At 40.8% G+C, this 18,636-nt stretch overlaps 1 protein-coding gene across 4 annotated transcripts in view; it reads left to right on the forward strand.

Moving 5' to 3' along the window:
* The first annotated feature begins 1,367 nt into the window (after nt 1–1,367).
* Nucleotides 1,368–18,636, forward strand: part of DNAJC13 (DnaJ heat shock protein family (Hsp40) member C13) — a 56,975-nt gene continuing 39,706 nt past the window's right edge. For 3 of the 4 annotated variants that reach the window (XR_010439133.1, XM_064704789.1, XM_064704791.1), the window contains exons 1-12: nt 1,368–1,577; nt 9,273–9,353; nt 13,114–13,189; nt 13,678–13,827; nt 14,172–14,213; nt 15,295–15,495; nt 16,550–16,756; nt 16,842–16,937; nt 17,077–17,168; nt 17,971–18,137; nt 18,233–18,312; nt 18,392–18,561. Coding sequence is in view for 3 of the 4 variants with exons in the window: in XM_064704789.1 (XP_064560859.1) it covers nt 9,286–9,353; nt 13,114–13,189; nt 13,678–13,827; nt 14,172–14,213; nt 15,295–15,495; nt 16,550–16,756; nt 16,842–16,937; nt 17,077–17,168; nt 17,971–18,137; nt 18,233–18,312; nt 18,392–18,561 (1,349 nt within the window). In the remaining variant the exon portion in view is untranslated. Of the gene's footprint in view, nt 1,578–1,978; nt 2,034–9,272; nt 9,354–13,113; nt 13,190–13,677; nt 13,828–14,171; nt 14,214–15,294; nt 15,496–16,549; nt 16,757–16,841; nt 16,938–17,076; nt 17,169–17,970; nt 18,138–18,232; nt 18,313–18,391; nt 18,562–18,636 lie in introns of those variants that run through there. The other variant, XM_064704790.1, reaches the window with a different exon arrangement.

The following is an 18,636-nucleotide window of genomic DNA, read 5'->3' on the forward strand; positions in this document are numbered from 1 at the left end:
AACAATGCAAAATAAGTACTGAGAAAAAAATCAACACCCCCTGAATCAAAAAAACCCTCTGAGCCAACTAATCAACAAAACCAGAAGCCACTCCAAAAACTCTTCTATGCACTCAGAGAAACTCTTCCGAATCATATGACCTCCCTCTGAAATTAGATTCCTACAATTCCTAGTACGTTAATAAAACATTAAATCTTTTTTTTTTCCTCCCTTGAAGTTCTGTAACCAAAAGCAATTTATCAGCTTCCCTGAAGTAATGTTATTTTCCCATTCGTGCTATTTTATCACGGTGCCCCAGATTCGGAGGACTAGATTTAACAGAAGAATGTCTGACTAGTATTTAAATATCTTAAGCAAAATATAAGACAGTTTATCACAGAATATTCTGAGTTGGAAAGGAACCACAAGGATCATCAGCTCCAACTCCAAGCCCAGCACAGGACACGCTGAGGGTCACACCCTGTGCTCAGGAACATTGTCCGAAAGCTTCTTGAGCTCTGCCAGGCCGGTGCTGTGCCCACTTCCCTGGGGAGCCTGTTCAGTGCCCAGCCACCCTCTGGGTGAAAATATTTATCCTGATATCCCTCCTGAACCTGCCCTAACTCAGCTACAGGCTGTTTCTTAAGAGTAGATATGACGGTGAAAAGGATATTAAAGGATATTAAAAAAAAATTACCACCTGTTGTTTCGGTATTTTTCACCAAAATAGTTAGTTCCACTTGCAGTTTTTTCCTCTTTTCTCTCTTCATCTGCAGACTTTTATGACACTGTTTTAAGGGAAGGCCATAGTACTCTAATCCAAATAATATTTTAAAATATTCAAAATATTTATGCCAATCAGTAGGGATTTTAAGGAGCTCGTGTTACAATGCTGCCGTCCGTAGTTTACATTTTTGGGAACCCTTGATCTGGTGCAGAATATGGGGAAGTTGACGGGGAGCTTACGAGTCCCGTAAGAAATCTGGAGGGTGGTTAGCCAACCACATAAATCAGTGATTCAGTCTCCGCAGCCTTAATGTGGCATTTTACAGTCACGTAAGCACTGTGCACAATTAAACAGCGTGCTCCGGCTTTTTAACTGTTCCACGCGCCTTCCACGGCCCGGGGACGCTCGGGCAGGAGCGCACCGGTCACTGGCACCCCTGAGGCGACGCGCAAGGGGAGCGCCACGGGCACTTTGCACCCCGGCGGCGCGGCGCCTGCGCACGGAGCCATGCCGGTTCCCGTCAGAATCAGGCAGGGCAGGGCAGGGCAAGGGGCGAGGGTAGGAAGGAAGGAAGGAGGGAGGGAGTGCGGCGGGAAGGGGGAGGCAGCGCGGAGTACATCAGGTGACCGCGTCCCATGACGGCCCCGGGCCGCACGGCGACTGCGCCGAGGGGGCGGTCTCGCTGCCCGAGCTAAGATGGCGGCCTCCAGCGCCAGGCTCTGAGGCAGCGGGAGCGGTGTAGCGGCTGCCGCCCGCCCGGCCGGCCGGAGGGTGAGGGGTGAGAGCTCCGCTCCGTGCCCCTTCGCCCTTATCGCCGGGAAAGCGCGTTGCTGGTGGGGGCAGGTCCGGGCAGCGCGGGCTCCCCGGCCAGGTAAATCCCAGCGGCGGGGGAGGCGAGGGGGCGGCGGCAGCAGCCCCCGCCTCCTTCCACGGTCCCGGGCGCTGCTCGGGGCCGGGCGGGCGGGCAGGGGGCGCGCCCGGCCCGCGGCGCCGTGCGGGGCGCGGGGTTGGGGCTGGGGCAGCGCTGGCTCTGCCGCCCGGGGGCTGATGCTGCCGCCGGCACAGCCCCGCTCCCGCCCCAGCCGTGGGGGCCTGGGGCTGTGAGCCGGCGTCCCCCGGCCCCAGCGCGGTACCTGTCAGCAGCCGCCCCAGCCCTGCCTTCGCTTCCTGTATCCGGGCAGAGGACAGGGCTGGGTTGCTCTCCAGCCTCTGCCCGCCCGGCGCTTCGCTCGGCGTGCCCCGCACCTGATGCGGCTTCTGTAGCCTCCGGGCAGAATTTGTCTTTTTTCTTAGAAGAGCATTGACGTGTCCATTAAGAAAAGACACGGTATTTTCCTCCTCCTGCTTTCAGATCAAAATATACCCGTCAGGAGATGCTTTGGGAAATAATTTATGAAGGGTGGGAGAGATGTGGCAGAGATATGCTCTCACAGAGATGAGATTTGATTTCTTTTTTGAGTGCTAGCAGTATGCCTGAAGAGCATGAGCAGAACTAGATGCACTTTTCAGAAAATCTACCCTTAATGCTTTTATTTTTCCACGAACATTTGATTTCCTTCCATGCATGCTTTTAGCTTGCTTTTTGTTTTCTGAAAGTCAAAACAAGCAGTCATATTGGATGGTTTTCTGTCTGCAATGAGCTGCCAGCAGTCTTTGGGATACATTTTCCTGTGGAGTGAAGCCTGTGCCCTCATCACTGTGCTTCCACTGAAGGCTGAGTTCTGGGCCATAAAAATGTTATCTTAGCACTTCAGTTTGGGAGGGAGAGGTCTTTTTTCTCTTTTCAGCTTGGTGCTCTCAAGCTGAGGGAGTGTTTGAGCATTCTGCTTGGGGGAAAACACAGGCCTAGAAGTTTATTCAGAGACTTCCTGTGAATGCCCTCAATCTCTGCAGTGTCGCTGCTTTTGAAGTTAATGTGATCTGAAATTTGTTTTCTCTTTTTCTCCTGTGCTCTTTCACGAATAAGACGTATGATAGTTGGAGTAGATGAAATTCAGTAGATAACTGCTTTGTTTTGTGTTACTTAGCACTGGTTAGATAATATTGCATTTCAGAAAATATTCCTGGTTTTAGAATTTAAGTTCTCTGAAGCTGAAGACTTTTTTTGTTGATTATTAGATTTGTCTGCATAGGCTACTTGCCTGTAGTGAGATCTGTTGAAAAGGAGGAGGCTGATGAAGGGACTGCTAGTGACTTTGAGTTTCATTTTAGGATTGAGTTAGGAAGGTGGTTTACGAACAGTCTGATGAATAAAATCAAAATAACAGGGCCAGTATTACAGATGTGAAAATTATGCTTGGCTCCAGCCTGCTTCAATTCATGAATGTGCAGCTTGGTCTAATTCTTGCCTATTGTAGGCTGCCAAGTGCCAGAACACTTAACTAGAAGCTACTGGTGCCTTTCTGTTACTACTGACAATTTGTCCACTTGCAGCAAATATCTGAGTGTTTGGAGACAAAGTTGCATTTCTGTCCCTGTGTGGTATAGACTTTCCAGGAACTTTAACCTTGTATTTTAGCCTTGTTGGAGCACATTTTTTGAAAGATGTATTTTGTATGTATTGCTTGCTTCTCTGGGTGTCATGTGGCATTTTTCATAGTTTCCAAACACATACTTGTCCTGAGGGACTGAATCACTTTGTATTTCCAGATTTTAAGTGATATGCTGAGGCTTGGTCTTTAAAGCCAGATCTGTTTTTTGTACTGTGGAGGTGACTTTGCTTTTGACTTGTTTGAAGCTCAGTAAGTGAAACTTACTGACTTAATAATTCTTCTGCTGGCATTCAACCATGTCTTGAAGTGTTAACCTTCAACTCCTTAGCTTCCTGATTTGCTTCCAAAAAACTATTCTTGTGTCAAAAAATTACCAACTCTCTTGCCTCACTAATAAAACAGAACATTATTCTGAAGAAATATGACAGGATTGCTAAACTATGACTGAAAGGAATACTATTTTTTTTTTCTTCCTTCCCTTAGTGAGTATATGCTTTTGTTCTGATACTCACCTGTCTAGCTGGTGAATCAGATTGGTTCACTGGTAAAGCAGAATGCTAATATAAATTTAAAAGAAAACCAGAATCTTCCACACTTTTTCTTATCCTTAACACTGATCCTCAGTGAGGGAATGTGTCACCTGGAGGATGGACTCTGATATTGTCACTGTCATTTATGGTAGGAGTAGAGCTGGAGTTCTCAGCCTCTTTCTGTCCTGGGGCACTGAAGGTGGGCTTGCTGCTATCACTGAGGCAGGTTGCATGGAGCTTCTTCTAAGGATCTGGTGGATCTTCTCTCTTGCCCCTCTTAGAAAAAGAACTGGGAGTTCCTACACTGCAGAATGAAATCTGTTTCCACAGCTAATTAGGCTGTAGTACTTTAGGAGAAGAATACTGTTCAAGGAAGAGGAAAAATTAATGCTTGTTAGAAAGAATCTGTCTGAAGGCAAAATTCTGCCACTTAGTGACCACAGCAATGAAAGAGGAGGCTGAAATGTAGACAGCTAAAACATCTCAGTGCAGGAAAACTCCCTTATTTAAATAATGGCTGTAAAGCTACAGAGGTGTAGATGACTGGAAATCAGGCTCCAGACCTTTAAGCTAGCAGGCAGGTGTGTAGAACCACAAAATAACAGAATCTTAGGGATTTTTGGGTGCTTTTCTCTCATTGCTTTCCAGTTGGCTCCTGTTTTTCTGCTCATAGTATGTCTTCTCTCTCTCTCTGAAAAGTCCCACTTGAGCTTGCTATGATTCTCTGTCTCTGTGTAGTAAAGACTTTCCAGGAACTCTTACTAGTGTTCTTACTAGTGTGCTGGAATAAATTTTAAAAACAAAATCACAGTTTGTTATCTGTGTTTCTCTTCCTCTTTTGCCCAAGAAACTTCAGTTTCTTATCAGCATTTTTTTTACTCCTCCCTGCAGTAGAAAAGAATAATAATCCTGTGTGGGGCTCTGAATCCTACTTTGTTAAACCTTAGTTTAAAAAAGATATTGAGGTTTTGTAATAATAGAGAGATAATATAATCAGGAAAAAAACTCAGTCTGAATTCTGCACTGAACTTTGAACCCATGTCCAAACTTCTGACTTTATTTAATGAATTGAAGGAAACTTATGTGTAACTACAGCTGTGCCTATTGCTTTGATGTCTGCAAGGTCACAGCTTTTCTTCTGACTCCACAAGTGCTGGTTTGAGACTGACTTGTCTCAGTTTCCTGAAATAGATTGTTTTCCCAGATGGTAGTTTTGTCTAAAGAATGTGAAATCCTGGAAAAGTGGAAAGTGCATGCAAGTTGAATATAGATTGCGTAAAAGGTCCCTTTCAACTCAAACTATTATATGCTTCTGTGTAGCTTAAACTCTGAGGCAGGGGGACTTCTGAAAGCAGTTCAGGCCCTTTAGTTTAAAGGGTTGCTATTTCTGGTACATGAGGCACTCAAAAATGTGGTTTCAGCTCTTCCCCTAAAGCTGTTTCTCTGCTATTTACAGTACTACAGGAACCAAATAGGAAAGTATTGTTGAACTTCAGTCCTGTGAAAAAGCTGATTAAAATATCCAGGGGATATTTTGGAGAGTGCTTTCGGTAGGCTCCCAAAAGAAGCTGCAAGTTGTAGACAATACTTTGCCTGCAGAATCCTTGGATTGTTTGCCTACAGTCTGTATTCAGCATGCCCGCTCTCAACCAAGAAAATCATGTTTACAAACTGCTGCTTTCAAAGCAGTTTTTGCCTCTGCCCCAATGGAAATAGAACAACTGGGTGTTTCTCTAGTATCAAACCTTTAAAAGCCATCAGTATGGGATATGCAATGGCTGTGCTGCAAAGTATTCAAAATAACCTTTGAAGTTGTGACTTCTCTACTCCTAGGTACCCCAGAGCATAAAGATGATTGCTCAAGTTAGTGCCTTATTGTCCTGGGGGCTCTTATGAGTGAGATAACAAATTTTGCTCCATTTTTGTGTTAAGTCAAGCAACTTTTTAAAGGTCTGTTGAATGCAGGAAGAAAAGGTAAAGGTAACAAGAATGTTGTCTTATTTTAGGAAACTAATATATAACTAAACAGGCCACTATAGCTTACACTGACAATATGGCTAAACTTGATCAATGCTAAAGCCTGATGTGTTCTGCAAAGTCAATGGTTATTCTGTCTTAGTGCTAAAATTACAGTGTGTGACACTGTGCACAGTACAAGAGAGGTGCCACACTGGTTCTGCTGGAATGAGTGAAGGAAGAGGAATTTCTTGGTTTCTTCTAAAGTAGTGTTGCCTTTGATATGAACTATTTTTTTTAATCTTGTTCTTACTGTGAAATCAAAGACAACCAGTAAATAATTGCTGGGCTTTACCACAGCAGCTCAGAACACTAGGCTATTGTTAGCCATTTCTGTCTGTTAAACTGCTGGAAAATGTGTACAAGAATTAATTGTTGCTGGACTTGAGCATATATTGCCCCTGTGGTAGTCTTCTCAGTGGGAGGGATGGTTGCAATCACTGTCCAGAAGCACAGTGAATAAAGCATGAAAGCTAAATGATTTTAGTGATTTTCATCTAAAAAAAAAAGCAGCCTGGTGAATTTGTTATTGCACTTCAGGTACAATACTTCATGCATCAGTATCCTGATTCTAGTTAGATGCTGGTGTTAAAATTTCTGGAAGCTGCTGGTAGCTCATAAATGAATGCTTCTTAGTTCTGTATTATTAAGAGTAGATATTTGCAACCTTGAGAACATCTTGCTTTAAATACTCTAGAGCAAGTGGAGTTCAGGTCTGGGAGACCTAATAGAGCTGGTCAAAGGAGTCTGGTATTGGTGAAACTGGAATTACAGATAAATAGATCTTTTAATCCTGTACTTAGTAAAGCTAGTCTTATTATAAGCCTCTTATTTTATTTTTACTAATACTTTAGTCAATGTCAAGAAAATGGCTTTGAAAGAGGGGCGTGAAGATTGAGGATGTGGTGTGTTGTTCTGAAAGATAACTTTGAAACAAAATTACCAGATCTAAAGTGTGCTACTGTACAGTAAGGTCTGTGTAGTTTGGATAGAGTGTACTGTTTTGATTCTTATCCATGGTAATAATAATAATAACAGTTCTTAACCCTAGCAAAATGGGAACTTCAGGAGTAATCATAGAATGCTTTGGGTTGGAAAGGACCTTAAAGATGATTCTGAGTTCCAACCTCGCTGCCATGGGCAAGGAACGCTTTTCACTTGACCAAATAGCTCAAAGCCCCATCCAGCCTGGCCTGGAGCACTTCCAGGGCTGGTGTAATGGAGTATCCAGAACTTCTCTGGGCCTATTCTGGTCCTCACAATAAAGAATTTAATTCTAACATCTAACCTAAGCCTCCTATCTTTCAGTTTAAAGGTTTAAAGCTGTTGCTCTGTCCTGTCACTACGTGCCCAAAGCCCCTCCCTGGCTTTCTTGTACGTCCCATTACGTGTTGAAAGGCTGCTCTAAGTTCTCCTTGGAGCTGCTTTTTCTCCAGACTGCACAACCCCAGGTCTTAGCCTGTTTCCATAGAAGAGGCTATGCTCCAGCTCCCTCCCTGGCCATCTTTGTGGCTCTCCTCTAGATTCACTGCAGAAGGTGTGCACCAGGTCCTTCTTATGTTGGGAGCCCCAGAGCTGGACACAGTACTGCCGGTGGGGTCTCACAAGAGTGGAATTGTCTCCCTTAGCCTGCAGTTTTCATTGGATGCATCTCAGAATGTGGTTCTGGGCTGTGAGCACACATTGCTGGGCTGTCAAATTCAAGAACTGCTTTCAAGCCATTCTCCACCGAGCTTGTATTTGTGCTTGGGATGGCCCAGCCCAGCTGCAGGGTCTTGAGTGTGGCCCTATTGAACTTTGTGAGGTTGGCACAGATCCATCTCTCCCACCTGTCAGAGTCCCTTTCATGTCATCCCTTCTCTCATGCCTGTCGATTGCACCACGCTGCTTGGTGTCATCAGCAAACTTGCAGAGTCCACTGTCCATATCCCTGGCAAAGGTATTAACGCAGTGCCAGTCTCAGTCTTGACCCCTGAGGAATGCCACTTGTCACTATCTTCACTTTTACATTGAGCCATTGACTGCAACTGCTTGAGTGCAACCCTCTGGACAACTCCCTGTCCAATGCTGTTGAATATCCTGTCCTTTGTTTCCAAAAACTGACTTTAGAGAATTTAACTTGCCACGAGTCATTGGAATATTAACTCTAAAAATTGGACTCGAACACTGAGTCATTGAAAGATGTAAATACTGCTCTTCTCTCTTCCCAGAGGCAGTACTTCAAGTTTCCTTCAGTAGGTAGTGATGATTGTGCTGGCTCTTCACCTGAGGGAAGGAATTCTAGAGTTCATTTTGAGCAGGTTATCCATTCTTCATGCTCATGACTCCATGACTGCTATAGCCTTTGCTCAGAAAGAAAATAACCTGAAGTCATAGAGGGTAGAAATTAGCAATGAGCTAATGTTGCAGGTTGTCCATCTCAAAATAAGAAATCTTCCTTTGCCCAGTCAAGCAGAGTTAGATGAATGTAAAAGATAATGGGATGTTACTTAACTTTGAGTGGGGAACTGACTGGGATTGGGTTGCTTGAGAGTTGCTTCAGGCAAGCTGTGTTCTTGCAGACCAGCGTTAGTGTGTGGTATTTTGGGGATGCCACTGTGTTATTGGTGTGAACCTGAGGGTAGTACCAGTCTTCAATCAGTTACAGGGAAGCCTGATTTAACACATTTGAAAATATAGCTAATGCTGTAGCAGTAAATGGAGAGTGACAGCTTCACTTTTGTACTTAATCAGGGAATGTCTGCTGAAGTTCCTTGAATATGCAACAACAGCATAGTGAAATAAATGGGAGATTAATTTCCTAACTACTCAACATGCATTTGTTTCAGGCATTAAAAATAATAGTGTTTAGAAGCATTCCTTAGAACTTAGCAACTCCTAAAGCAATGATCTACTTAAGCAATTATGGGGAAGTTTAACTCAATTCCTCTCTGTGTGTGTTTAGGGAATAGATATTCCCTCTGTGTGAAATAAGCATATCATGATGTTAGTGGTGAGATTGCTTAAACTTTTACAGCATAGGAATGGTACTTAGTCAGCTCTTCAGTCATAATGCTTGGCTAGTAAGTTTCTCAACCTCAAGTTCTGATTCAGACTGGGAAACAAACGGTTCTATGTATCTGGATATCTCCTTACTGTTTATTTCAGAATTGCAGTAGAACTTTGATTTAGCTAGAGTTACAGGTAGAGGTTACTCAAATAATTTTATATAATACAATTTTTGAGAGTAAAGCAGTTTAGAGATGACATAAAATATACTTGAATTTGAATGTGCAAAAGTGCAGTGAAAGTAGAGCGATTGTAATATGGTGAATGTGGCACAACTTACTGGAACCTGGTACTGGTAAGGAATAGCTAGTGTAACAAATGCAGTGGAAAAACTACTAATTCTTGTACAATTTGGTCCACATATTGTTTGATAAACAAGTTTAAAAACAAAGTCTTTTTGTAAAGGCATATCAATGATTGGTGAACTTTGGTTTTAAATAAGAATCCTGAGTGCTAACAGGATGTCTCCTTTGTTTTCAGGTCTTGGCACAGAATGAATATAATCAGAGAAAACAGAGATCTTGCTTGTTTCTACACAACAAAACATTCATGGAGGGGAAAGTAAGTGATTTGAAGTTTGTTAATTTTGGCTTTTTGTTTTTAAAGTTTTGTGTGACATTTTTCCTCTCTGTTACTGGATTTAAGTGCGTATTTTTAACTTCATCCCACTGATGAATGAAAATTGAACTAAAGGCTCCTGCTGCTCAGTGTCTGAACTAAATGTATCTTCACTAGAATCAGTTTGGATTTGTAACACTGTGGTTTAGCTTTCCTCTGCTTATGTTCCCACACTGCAGTGTAGCTCTGAAATGGACCGTCCAACCTCGTCAGGTTCTGAGCCTCTGAACTAACTATATAAACCACTAAATTTAAGATGGAAATGTTTCTTCTCAGAACAGTTTTATGGAGGAGTAGTGTTTTATGTACTTTAATTCATGAGGGTTACTAGTCCACATATACATTTAAATTGTGTAACAGATTATCTGTTAAACTGCTAACTGAGATAATTTGAAGAATTCTGCTAATAGAAATTAACCTGATTTTAATGGGGGTCTTGGATCTAAAAATGAATTTTTGGTGATGATTCTGTCTGCAAAAGCTTGGGAATGTCTAATAAAATGATGCACTAAGTTATCATAACTGGTATCTGTTATGCTGTGTCTGAAGTCAGCAGTTACAGAACTTGATTTGGTATGTTCACCCACTGTCCCTTTTCACATGCGTAGTATCTCTGTAGAATGAGTTTTTCCTTACTATCCAAACATCAACATAACAAAGAGAGTGGGTTATCTGCACCTTGGGAACAGGAGCACTGCTTGATTCTAATGGTTTTATGAAGAGGTATTGTCCAAATCTGTTGTTTGACCAGTAAATTGAAACTGGTTGATTTTTTTTGTCTGACCCATTCATTCTATCAAAGACTGGGAGTACTGAGAAGGAAAGGAGAATTCCTCTCATTAAAGAGCCTGAGGCAAGCTCTTGAAGTTATGATCTTGAACCTTGATGGTAATGTTCTGGTACATTTATAGAATTCTTAAAGAACTTCAGGCTAAGTCTAAAGTCTAGAACAGATTTAGTTTAAAAATTCAGTGGTGTGTTAATTCTTTTGTACTGAGGGGGAAAGAAGTATTTAGTAAGTAGTTGCCCCTTGTTTGTTGCAACAGAAGTTTATTTGGGTTTTAGTAATTTTCTGTTTGAATTCTCTAGTCCACTCAGTTTGTAGTTACACATTCTCAGTATAATCTATGTATAACATTAAAAAAAAGCAGTAACTGAATGTGTGGTGCTAAATGAGCCTGAATCATTTTGACTGCTCATAGAATTAGTCATTTTGAATATGGGCTGTGTGTGTCCATAAAGTATTTTCCAGTAGTGCACATGGTGATGCTCCAGTGCTCTGTAGATCTGTAAAATTAATGAAGGTTTTTGTTTTTTTTTTTGGTGTGGTGGTATGAAATTGATCTGCCAGGTTCATTGTGATTAAAAAGATCTCTCCAGTGCTTTGAAATAACTAGTGAACAGGCCATAGCCTTTTCTTGGGGAAGAGGAGATTTGCTTCAACTCTTCTCCAAACAGCCTGGGATTAGACAGTACTGCAGAGTAGTTTGAGAGATAATTAATAGTAAACTCTTCAAGTCCTGGAGGTATGAATACCTTTCTTAAATATTTATAGGTGAAGTTATGAACAAGAGTAGGCCACATGTAAGAGCTGACTTCTGAATCTCCTCTGTTCATGAAACAAGACTTGGTTCTTCTGGATTTACCTAGGGAGAGGAAACAAGGGAAATGGCAACTCAGCAAAACTGCTGTTCTGTCTTGTGTTCCTTATCCCAGCACATATTAAGAATGCTGGAATAAATTCTTCTCGGATCTTGAAATGTAGGCTTGAGCATAAGGGGAGAAAAGGAAGGGGCTATGATGTTTGGAAGCTGATCTTCAGTTATGTGTAATGGTTGCAAATCCTTACTCTGCCACAAAGCACTGTGCAGCTCATAGTAGGCTCAGTAAGTAAACAAAACCTTGAGCAAGTAATAAAGAGCTTTATTACTTGTGATATGCTGTTCTAAAGAACTTAAATGAGTTTTCTTTATAAGTCATATAAAAGACAGAAAAACCTATATAAATTGTGCAACAAGAGGAGAGGGAACAGTGTGTTTCTTCTTATGCACTAAGGACTGGAGCGTTCCTTGAGAGGCTGAATATAGTGGAATTATTAGCAGCTAGAGTAGCTTCAAACATTCTGCTTCATTACTTCATTACTTCCTTGACTTGCATCTTAAATAAGGAAATTTCAACTATGTAGAAAAACACAGATAGGTTTTGCAAATATGTTAAACATCCTTAAGGGGGCCAATCAGTTCAATACAGATGTTCCTAAGCTTTGAAGAAAATAAGCACTTGTTTTGATTCCTAAAGTAAACTCTGGGCAAGTAAAGCTTCAACTTGCACTGTTTTAATAATAATGGAAATTGGAAGGGTATAAAGTTTGTGAGATTGCCTGACTGCACTGATAGATGCTCTTGACCTTCCTGTTGTAAGGGATATGTGAGAGCTGCTCTGAATATATTTGATGCCCATGCAGAGTTTGACTTTATGCAGAAATGATGGCTTGTGCTGCAGACCTGTCAAGTGAGAGAGGAGAAAGGACTGCAGCACAAGAATGCTGAGAAGGATGGAAGAAATGATCTGCTGGTTCTTGATGCAATCTAACATGGCACAAATTCAGATTAATTAAGCATCTGGTTGCTAATATCTTTTCCAAGCAAACCCACAGTTTACCCAGAACTGAAACTTAAATTCCTACACTGAATCAGTTTTAATGTGGACAACTAGCCAAAGTGTTTTTATTTGGTTCAAGTTCAAGAAAGGCATCCATGTTCAGATGCTATTGCTTTAGTGAGAGAATACTTACTAGTACTGGCTCTGCTTCAGCTTTGGCTTTACTTTTTGGGCCGGATGGCTTCCAGATGGAAGCACCCTAGAACATGGCTTGTGCAAGTAATAAGCTATTATTAATAATCTACTCTTTCAAACTCTGCTTAGTTATGTTTCAAAACTTGCAGATTCAGAAATATGTAAAGAGTCTTTGTTTGTTCAGGGTACATTTTGGAGATTATCTAGGAAATGAAGCCATGGTAAGGCTTTGATTTTGCACTTGGTGCATCAAAATCCTGTAGCTTTAGCTCACTGCTGCTTGTGTCTGATACACTTGAAACACAAACAACTACCTTGCTATTCTTTAAGCCCTGTGACAGTTAACATATCTGTGATATCAATGTACAATGACTGCAGCTTTAGTGATATAAGTGTGTCTAGAGTTTGGTAGCTTTGGTTTCCCTCAAGATGGAGAAAATTTGGCTTGGCCACAGTAGTACTTTGACTTGGTACAGTATTGTGAACAGTTGTATAAGTTTGATTTTGTATTAAAACTGTTGGCTGAGACAGCTTCAGATGGATGCTTTAGACTATTGCAGGAATGGCTGGGGTTTTTTTTCCCTACCTGTTTAGCCTTCTTAAAATTTATTCTGGTCTAGTGGTACCTCTCAGTGCAAGTCCATGAGTCTTTGATCCTGCCTTTGCCAGTAACTTAGGAAAAGGTATGCATAAATAAATCTGTTTAGTAGTATTTAACTTGTACATCTCCTTTATGGATATATAGAACTGAAGAGCTTAGCATGTTATAAGGGTAAACTGCAAGTTACAACAAAGAAAATTCCATATCCGTTTCCTAACAAAACCTGTGATCTTAACATCATTTTTGCAGTTCAGCATGGGTTTTCCTGTGACTTCTGGAGAAACTTAACATTATTTTGTATTCTAGGTATAAACGAGTCTTTTCAGTTGGAACCCATGCCGTCACCACATACAACCCCAACACACTGGAAGTTACAAATCAGGTAACTGTCATTTTTGAAGCTGAATTTTGACTTGTGTCCATTATCCAGAGTGAATAGTGGCATTCAGGCTTAAGAAACCATCTAGTCTGACAAGATCTCAGGAGAGCCAGAAGGTGTGGCAGCTGTGTACAAAAGTACACATAACAGAAGGTCTGCGTGGCCTTTGCTAACTCTACAAATACCCAGTAGGGTTTTGTACTTTTAGGCAATTTCTCTTCATTGGCCAGCAAGTAGCAGTTTGCCTTTGGCTGTGCTGTTCTGAAGGAACCAGGGTAAGTTTGATCACTGCTGAGCTGTGTCCCTGAAGGGAGTCAGGACACTTAGTTACTTTGCACAGTATCAAAGAGGAAGCTCAAGCTTATGCTGTCACGTAGCATGCTAGCTGTCACGTTGTTACAGGGTTATTACAGGTTCTAAGGGGTTTTGAAAGGGGGAGATGTAGCTTTAAAATTACTAACAGTATTACCTAATTACTTTCAATTGTCTAGTGGCCTTATGGAGATATCTGTGGTATTTCTCCTGTTGGAAAAGGACAAGGAACAGAATTTAATCTCACTTTTCGCAAAGGGAGTGGAAAAAAATCTGAGACACTTAAGTTTTCCACAGAGCACAGAACAGAACTCCTTACAGAGGCACTGGTAAGATTTTTATTTTTTATTTCCTTCAAGCAAGCAGTAAGTACTCAGTTACCATTTGTGGTAGTGTATTATGCTTTCTTTCCCTGCATAAAAAGTAGGAAGGCAAGTTTTTTGAGCTGTTATGTTAATGATCTTGATCCAGTGTCACTTGGAGCAAGTACTGCATGATTTCTAAAGAGTGAGTAAAGGTACAAATATTGAATATATTAATTGCAATGGAGTAGTGAGCTTTCTGAGGAGGCTTAATACAAGTCTCATAAAACAGAGTCAGCTTAAATGTAGACTTTCTGGATTGATAGGTTGTCATATTTGCATTCATTCACTGTTAACTTTTTTAAAAACAGAGATTCAGGACAGACTTCTCAGAAGGAAAAATCACAGGACGGGTGAGTGTCTGGCTTACCTGCATCATGTGCCACTTAAGGAAATGATCTAAAGACTCAGGTTTCTGCTTTGTTCATGTATTTTATGCTTGTGCTATATGTGCTACCTAAAATAGCTTTTGTGAATTTGGATCTGAAGTCTTTGAGAAGAGAAAATGGAGTTTGTTCAAAAGCAGTGGGAACCTCTTTACCAGTGGAATATTTGAGCTCATTTTTATTGGCCTGAGCCTTACACTTGTACATGGACTATGAATGTTACTGTTGAAATACAGGGCTGAGCTATGTGGAGTTCTTATCTGGAGAGGAGAAAAACATTGATTCATGTTAGTCAATGTTTGCTTTACTTACTAATTAAATATTTTCTGCATAACATCCTGAAAATTTGATGTTTTCTAAAAGGATTTCTATAGATCAGATTACAGACAAGATTGGCATTCACCGAATTGTGGTAATACAGCAATAAGCAATGCAGTCTACAGAGCTGGACTTCATGTTTGTCTTTTAGTCATAGAAGACAGCAATACTTCAAGTGCTTAAAGTTACTTTAAGTAATTTAAAGTGTTTCATAGAATAAATCTTCAGTCATGAGCATAGTAACACTGCTGGAATATGGGGATCCCCTTTCTCTTATTGTTGTTTAGAACAGACCTCTAACTTTTGCTGGCTAAAGTAAGTTTGTATTTGTAATGGAATGTGACTGCAGGAGATGAAAAAATTTCACTACAGTGCCAAACTTAGCTTAATTTGATTTAATTAGCTGAATAACAGCATTTGGTGTAAATGCTATTTCCTCATCTAACCACAGTGTTCAGAAGTCTGTGAGAAGACCACCTTCTGCAACGAGAGAACTTACTTCCTTTGAGAGTGGCTCTTTTGGGATTACATTCTTGCTTCAACATGCATTGTTTAAGCTGTGACCTCCTTGTCAATTGTCAGCTACAGCTATTTTCTTCATAGTGTTCTTAATATAGACAACAGCATTAAGGAAAATTATGTGATATTTTTAACTTACTAGCTAAGTAGAGAACTACTGCTGTGTAGTAAAATAGTGTGCATAGATGTCTAAAAGTAGCTCTCCCTGCAGAGGTATAATTGCTATAAGCATCACTGGAGTGATACAAGGAAACCTGTGATTCTGGAAGTGACTCCTGGAGGTATTGACCAAATTGATCCTGCAACAAATAAGGTCCTGTGCTCCTATGACTACAGAAATATTGAAGGCTTTGTTGATATTACTGGCTATCAGGGAGGCTTCTGTATCCTCTATGGAGGGTTTAGTAGATTGGTGAGTATGAAATCAAATTATCTTGGTATGGTTCTTAGGATATGTATAGCTGCATATTTAATAATGAAATTTCAACACAGTTGGAGCATACAAGTATGTGCATCTTTGGGAGCCAGTTGTGGGGCCTCATGGCTTAGGGACAGATCCTAAAAGGAAAGGAAATTAGTTAAAACATTTGAGAGGGTGTTGATATGGTTTTTGGTGTGGGGAGTTTTGTATGTGTGTGTATTGCATGTTTAAGAACTAGAAAGGGTGGGATATCTACTTTTTTAGGTAGTCAATATGAATGTAATGTGGATGTGGAATTTCCTGTCATTTCTCAAATTTACAATAGTGTGTTACTAATCTACCTAAGTGATGTAGGGATTCAATTCAGAAATAGATTGATCAGTGATGCCATTGCCTCTTTAGACCTGTGATCTGATTACTTAGCAGCGTTTTGCTTGGGAAATGTTTCAGTGTAATGTTGGTTCTAAAATCATGACAGGGTTTCTATGTACTGTACTTCAAACAGCTGAAAGGGATGTTTACATTATTAACCATAAATTAATTCCTAGGTATGGCTACCTCAGTCTCTAAAATAGAACTAGAGGAGGGTTTCCATGTCTTTTGTATTGCAGCATGCTTTTCTTTGGCATAAAATTAGCAATGTATAATTGATCCTCTAGAGCTGCCCTTACCTTGCAGATCACCAGCGGTAGCTCCAGTTGCTTTCTCTGCGTCCTCACTCCTGCCAGGCTGTCAGGGTCTGTTGCCAGGGGTGGACAGGCAGGTCATGCAGACCATAATTTTAATGGCACACTAATGTGTAGCAGGGTATCCTTTAGGAATAGGTGCTATAGATTTTCTTTTTAAAGGCAAATGTAAAGTTAATAGTGGATCTCCTGTGTAATAAATGCCTGTCTATACCGTGCACTTAGCAAAGGCCAGTCCAGCTACTGTGAACATTCCCTACCATTAGGTATATAGTAGAGGATTATTTCTAGAACTGTCATTTTCTTCAACTGTGCCATAATTTTCACCTGTTAATTGTTTTTCCTGACAAAATTTGCAGCACCTGTTTGCCTCTGAGCAGAGGGATGAAATTATCAAGAGTGCAATAGACCATGCTGGCAACTTCATAGGCATCTCTCTGCGGATAAGGAAAGAATCCCTAGAATTTGAGCAATACTTGAACCTTCGCTTTGGGAAGTACAGCAATGATGAATCTATAACATCTTTAGCAGAGTTTGTTGTTCAAAAAATAACACCTAGGCACTTGGTAAGGCTGTCAGACTGAACATACTTGGTTCCTATTAAGTACTAAGTATTCTCTTTCCTAGCATGCCTCTCTCTTGTTTTACAAGGAGCCTGTGAAAAGAATACTAGCTCTTACAGAAGCTTGCTTAGTTGAGAGGGATCCAGCTACCTACAACATTGCAACTTTGAAACCTTTAGGCGAGGTAAGAGCATTATTTCTCACTCCCACTTCTCCAAATAAAGGCTCTAAAAGGGAGAAATTGATAGTATATGCAAGCTTTAATTTGTAGAGTAGCTAAATAACACTACTTCGTGAATGTGATCCTTGTCCCTTATTTTCAGGTATTTGCAATAGTGTGTGACTGTGAAAACCCCCAGCTTTTCACCATTGAATTCATCAAAGGACAAATTCGAAAATACTCTTCAACAGAAAGGTAACTGGAGCTTCTGTGCATTACAGATTCAAATGGAAGTTACTACTGTAGCACTTCTAGTTCCTCAGCTTCTATAAATTCTGACCCTTGGGAGAGGTTAACTCAAAGCCTTGCTGTTCTAGCAGTTTGCCACTTATAAATCAAGGTTTGTTACAGGAACTAAATCTCTCCCATTTACCTTCATCCCAACTTTAAACAAATCTCTCCAGAAGTTTTCTGATGAACATGAAAGGGTGTTGGACTGTTAGATACAGTGTTTCTCCTAAGCAATATAGTTCTGTGTATGCTGTACTTGGTTAAGTAGTATATCTGAAATAAGGGAAGAAAGCACAGTCTAAGTGATATGGAAATGTGAAGGCTGTGAACCCTTTGAGCTCTTTGCTTGAGACAGTCTTAGTTGATTCTATTTAAAACAACCAACAGAACAGTCCCTGAGTGCACTTGCAGTTGTAATACAGTCTAATCCTGCTAAGTGAGGTTTTGCAGAAAGCACAGGGATGAATTGGCTAACAACATGTGTCACTCATTAACAGATAATCTAAAACTGATCCCATTAGTGAAAGGCTGCAGCTGGCTATACTGCGTGTAAGTCAGCTCTCTCCCTATAGTGCATAAAGGAACACTGAAAGTTAGTGGTTTCTTCCAGAGGTGTAGCTGTTTGCAGTAGCATTAGTAAGAGATTCCAGGTATTGCTGCCTTTCATGATGTGATTTTTTTTTTACCCCCATTTCTCTTATAATTTGTTTCTTTGGCACCACTTCTCTGATATCAATTGTATTTGTGTGTCATTGTCCCAACCCAGAGATTCTCTTCTGGCTAGCTTGTTGGATGGAGTGAGAGCCTCTGGTAATAGAGATGTCTGTGTGAAAATGACCTCCACACACAAAGGCCAGCGTTGGGGATTACTCAGTATGCCTGTGGATGAGGAAGTAGAGAGCCTTCATCTGAAGTTTTTGGCTGCTCCTCCAAGTAAGCTAATGCTTCTTATGTGGGTCTATAGTGCTCTTTAAAGCATCCATTGAGTCAGGTACTGTACACTTAACTTTTGATATGTCTTTTTCCAGATGGTAACTTTGCAGATGCTGTGTTCAGGTTCAATGCTAACATTTCCTACAGTGGAGTCCTACATGCAGTTACGCAAGATGTAAGAATAGAGCCTTTACCCATCCTTTTAAGATGTTGCTAATGCAGAAAGATATTAATGATTGTTATTTTTTAACCAGGGTCTCTTCTCAGAAAACAAGGAAAAGCTCATTAATAATGCCATAACAGCATTGCTCTCCCAAGAGGGAGATGTTGCAGCATCTAATGCAGAGCTTGAAAGCCAATTCCAAGCAGTAAGACGACTAGTGGCTTCAAAAGCAGGCTTCCTTGCCTTTACTCAGCTTCCAAAGTAAGTGCAAAGTCCCTTCAAGCTTGGAAGTAGAAGATGAAAATAGATCTTGAACTTTTGTTAGTAACTTATGTC

The sequence above is a fragment of the Zonotrichia leucophrys genome, chromosome 2 (genome assembly GCF_028769735.1).
Source record: "Zonotrichia leucophrys gambelii isolate GWCS_2022_RI chromosome 2, RI_Zleu_2.0, whole genome shotgun sequence".
NCBI classification, from domain to species: domain Eukaryota; kingdom Metazoa; phylum Chordata; class Aves; order Passeriformes; family Passerellidae; genus Zonotrichia; species Zonotrichia leucophrys.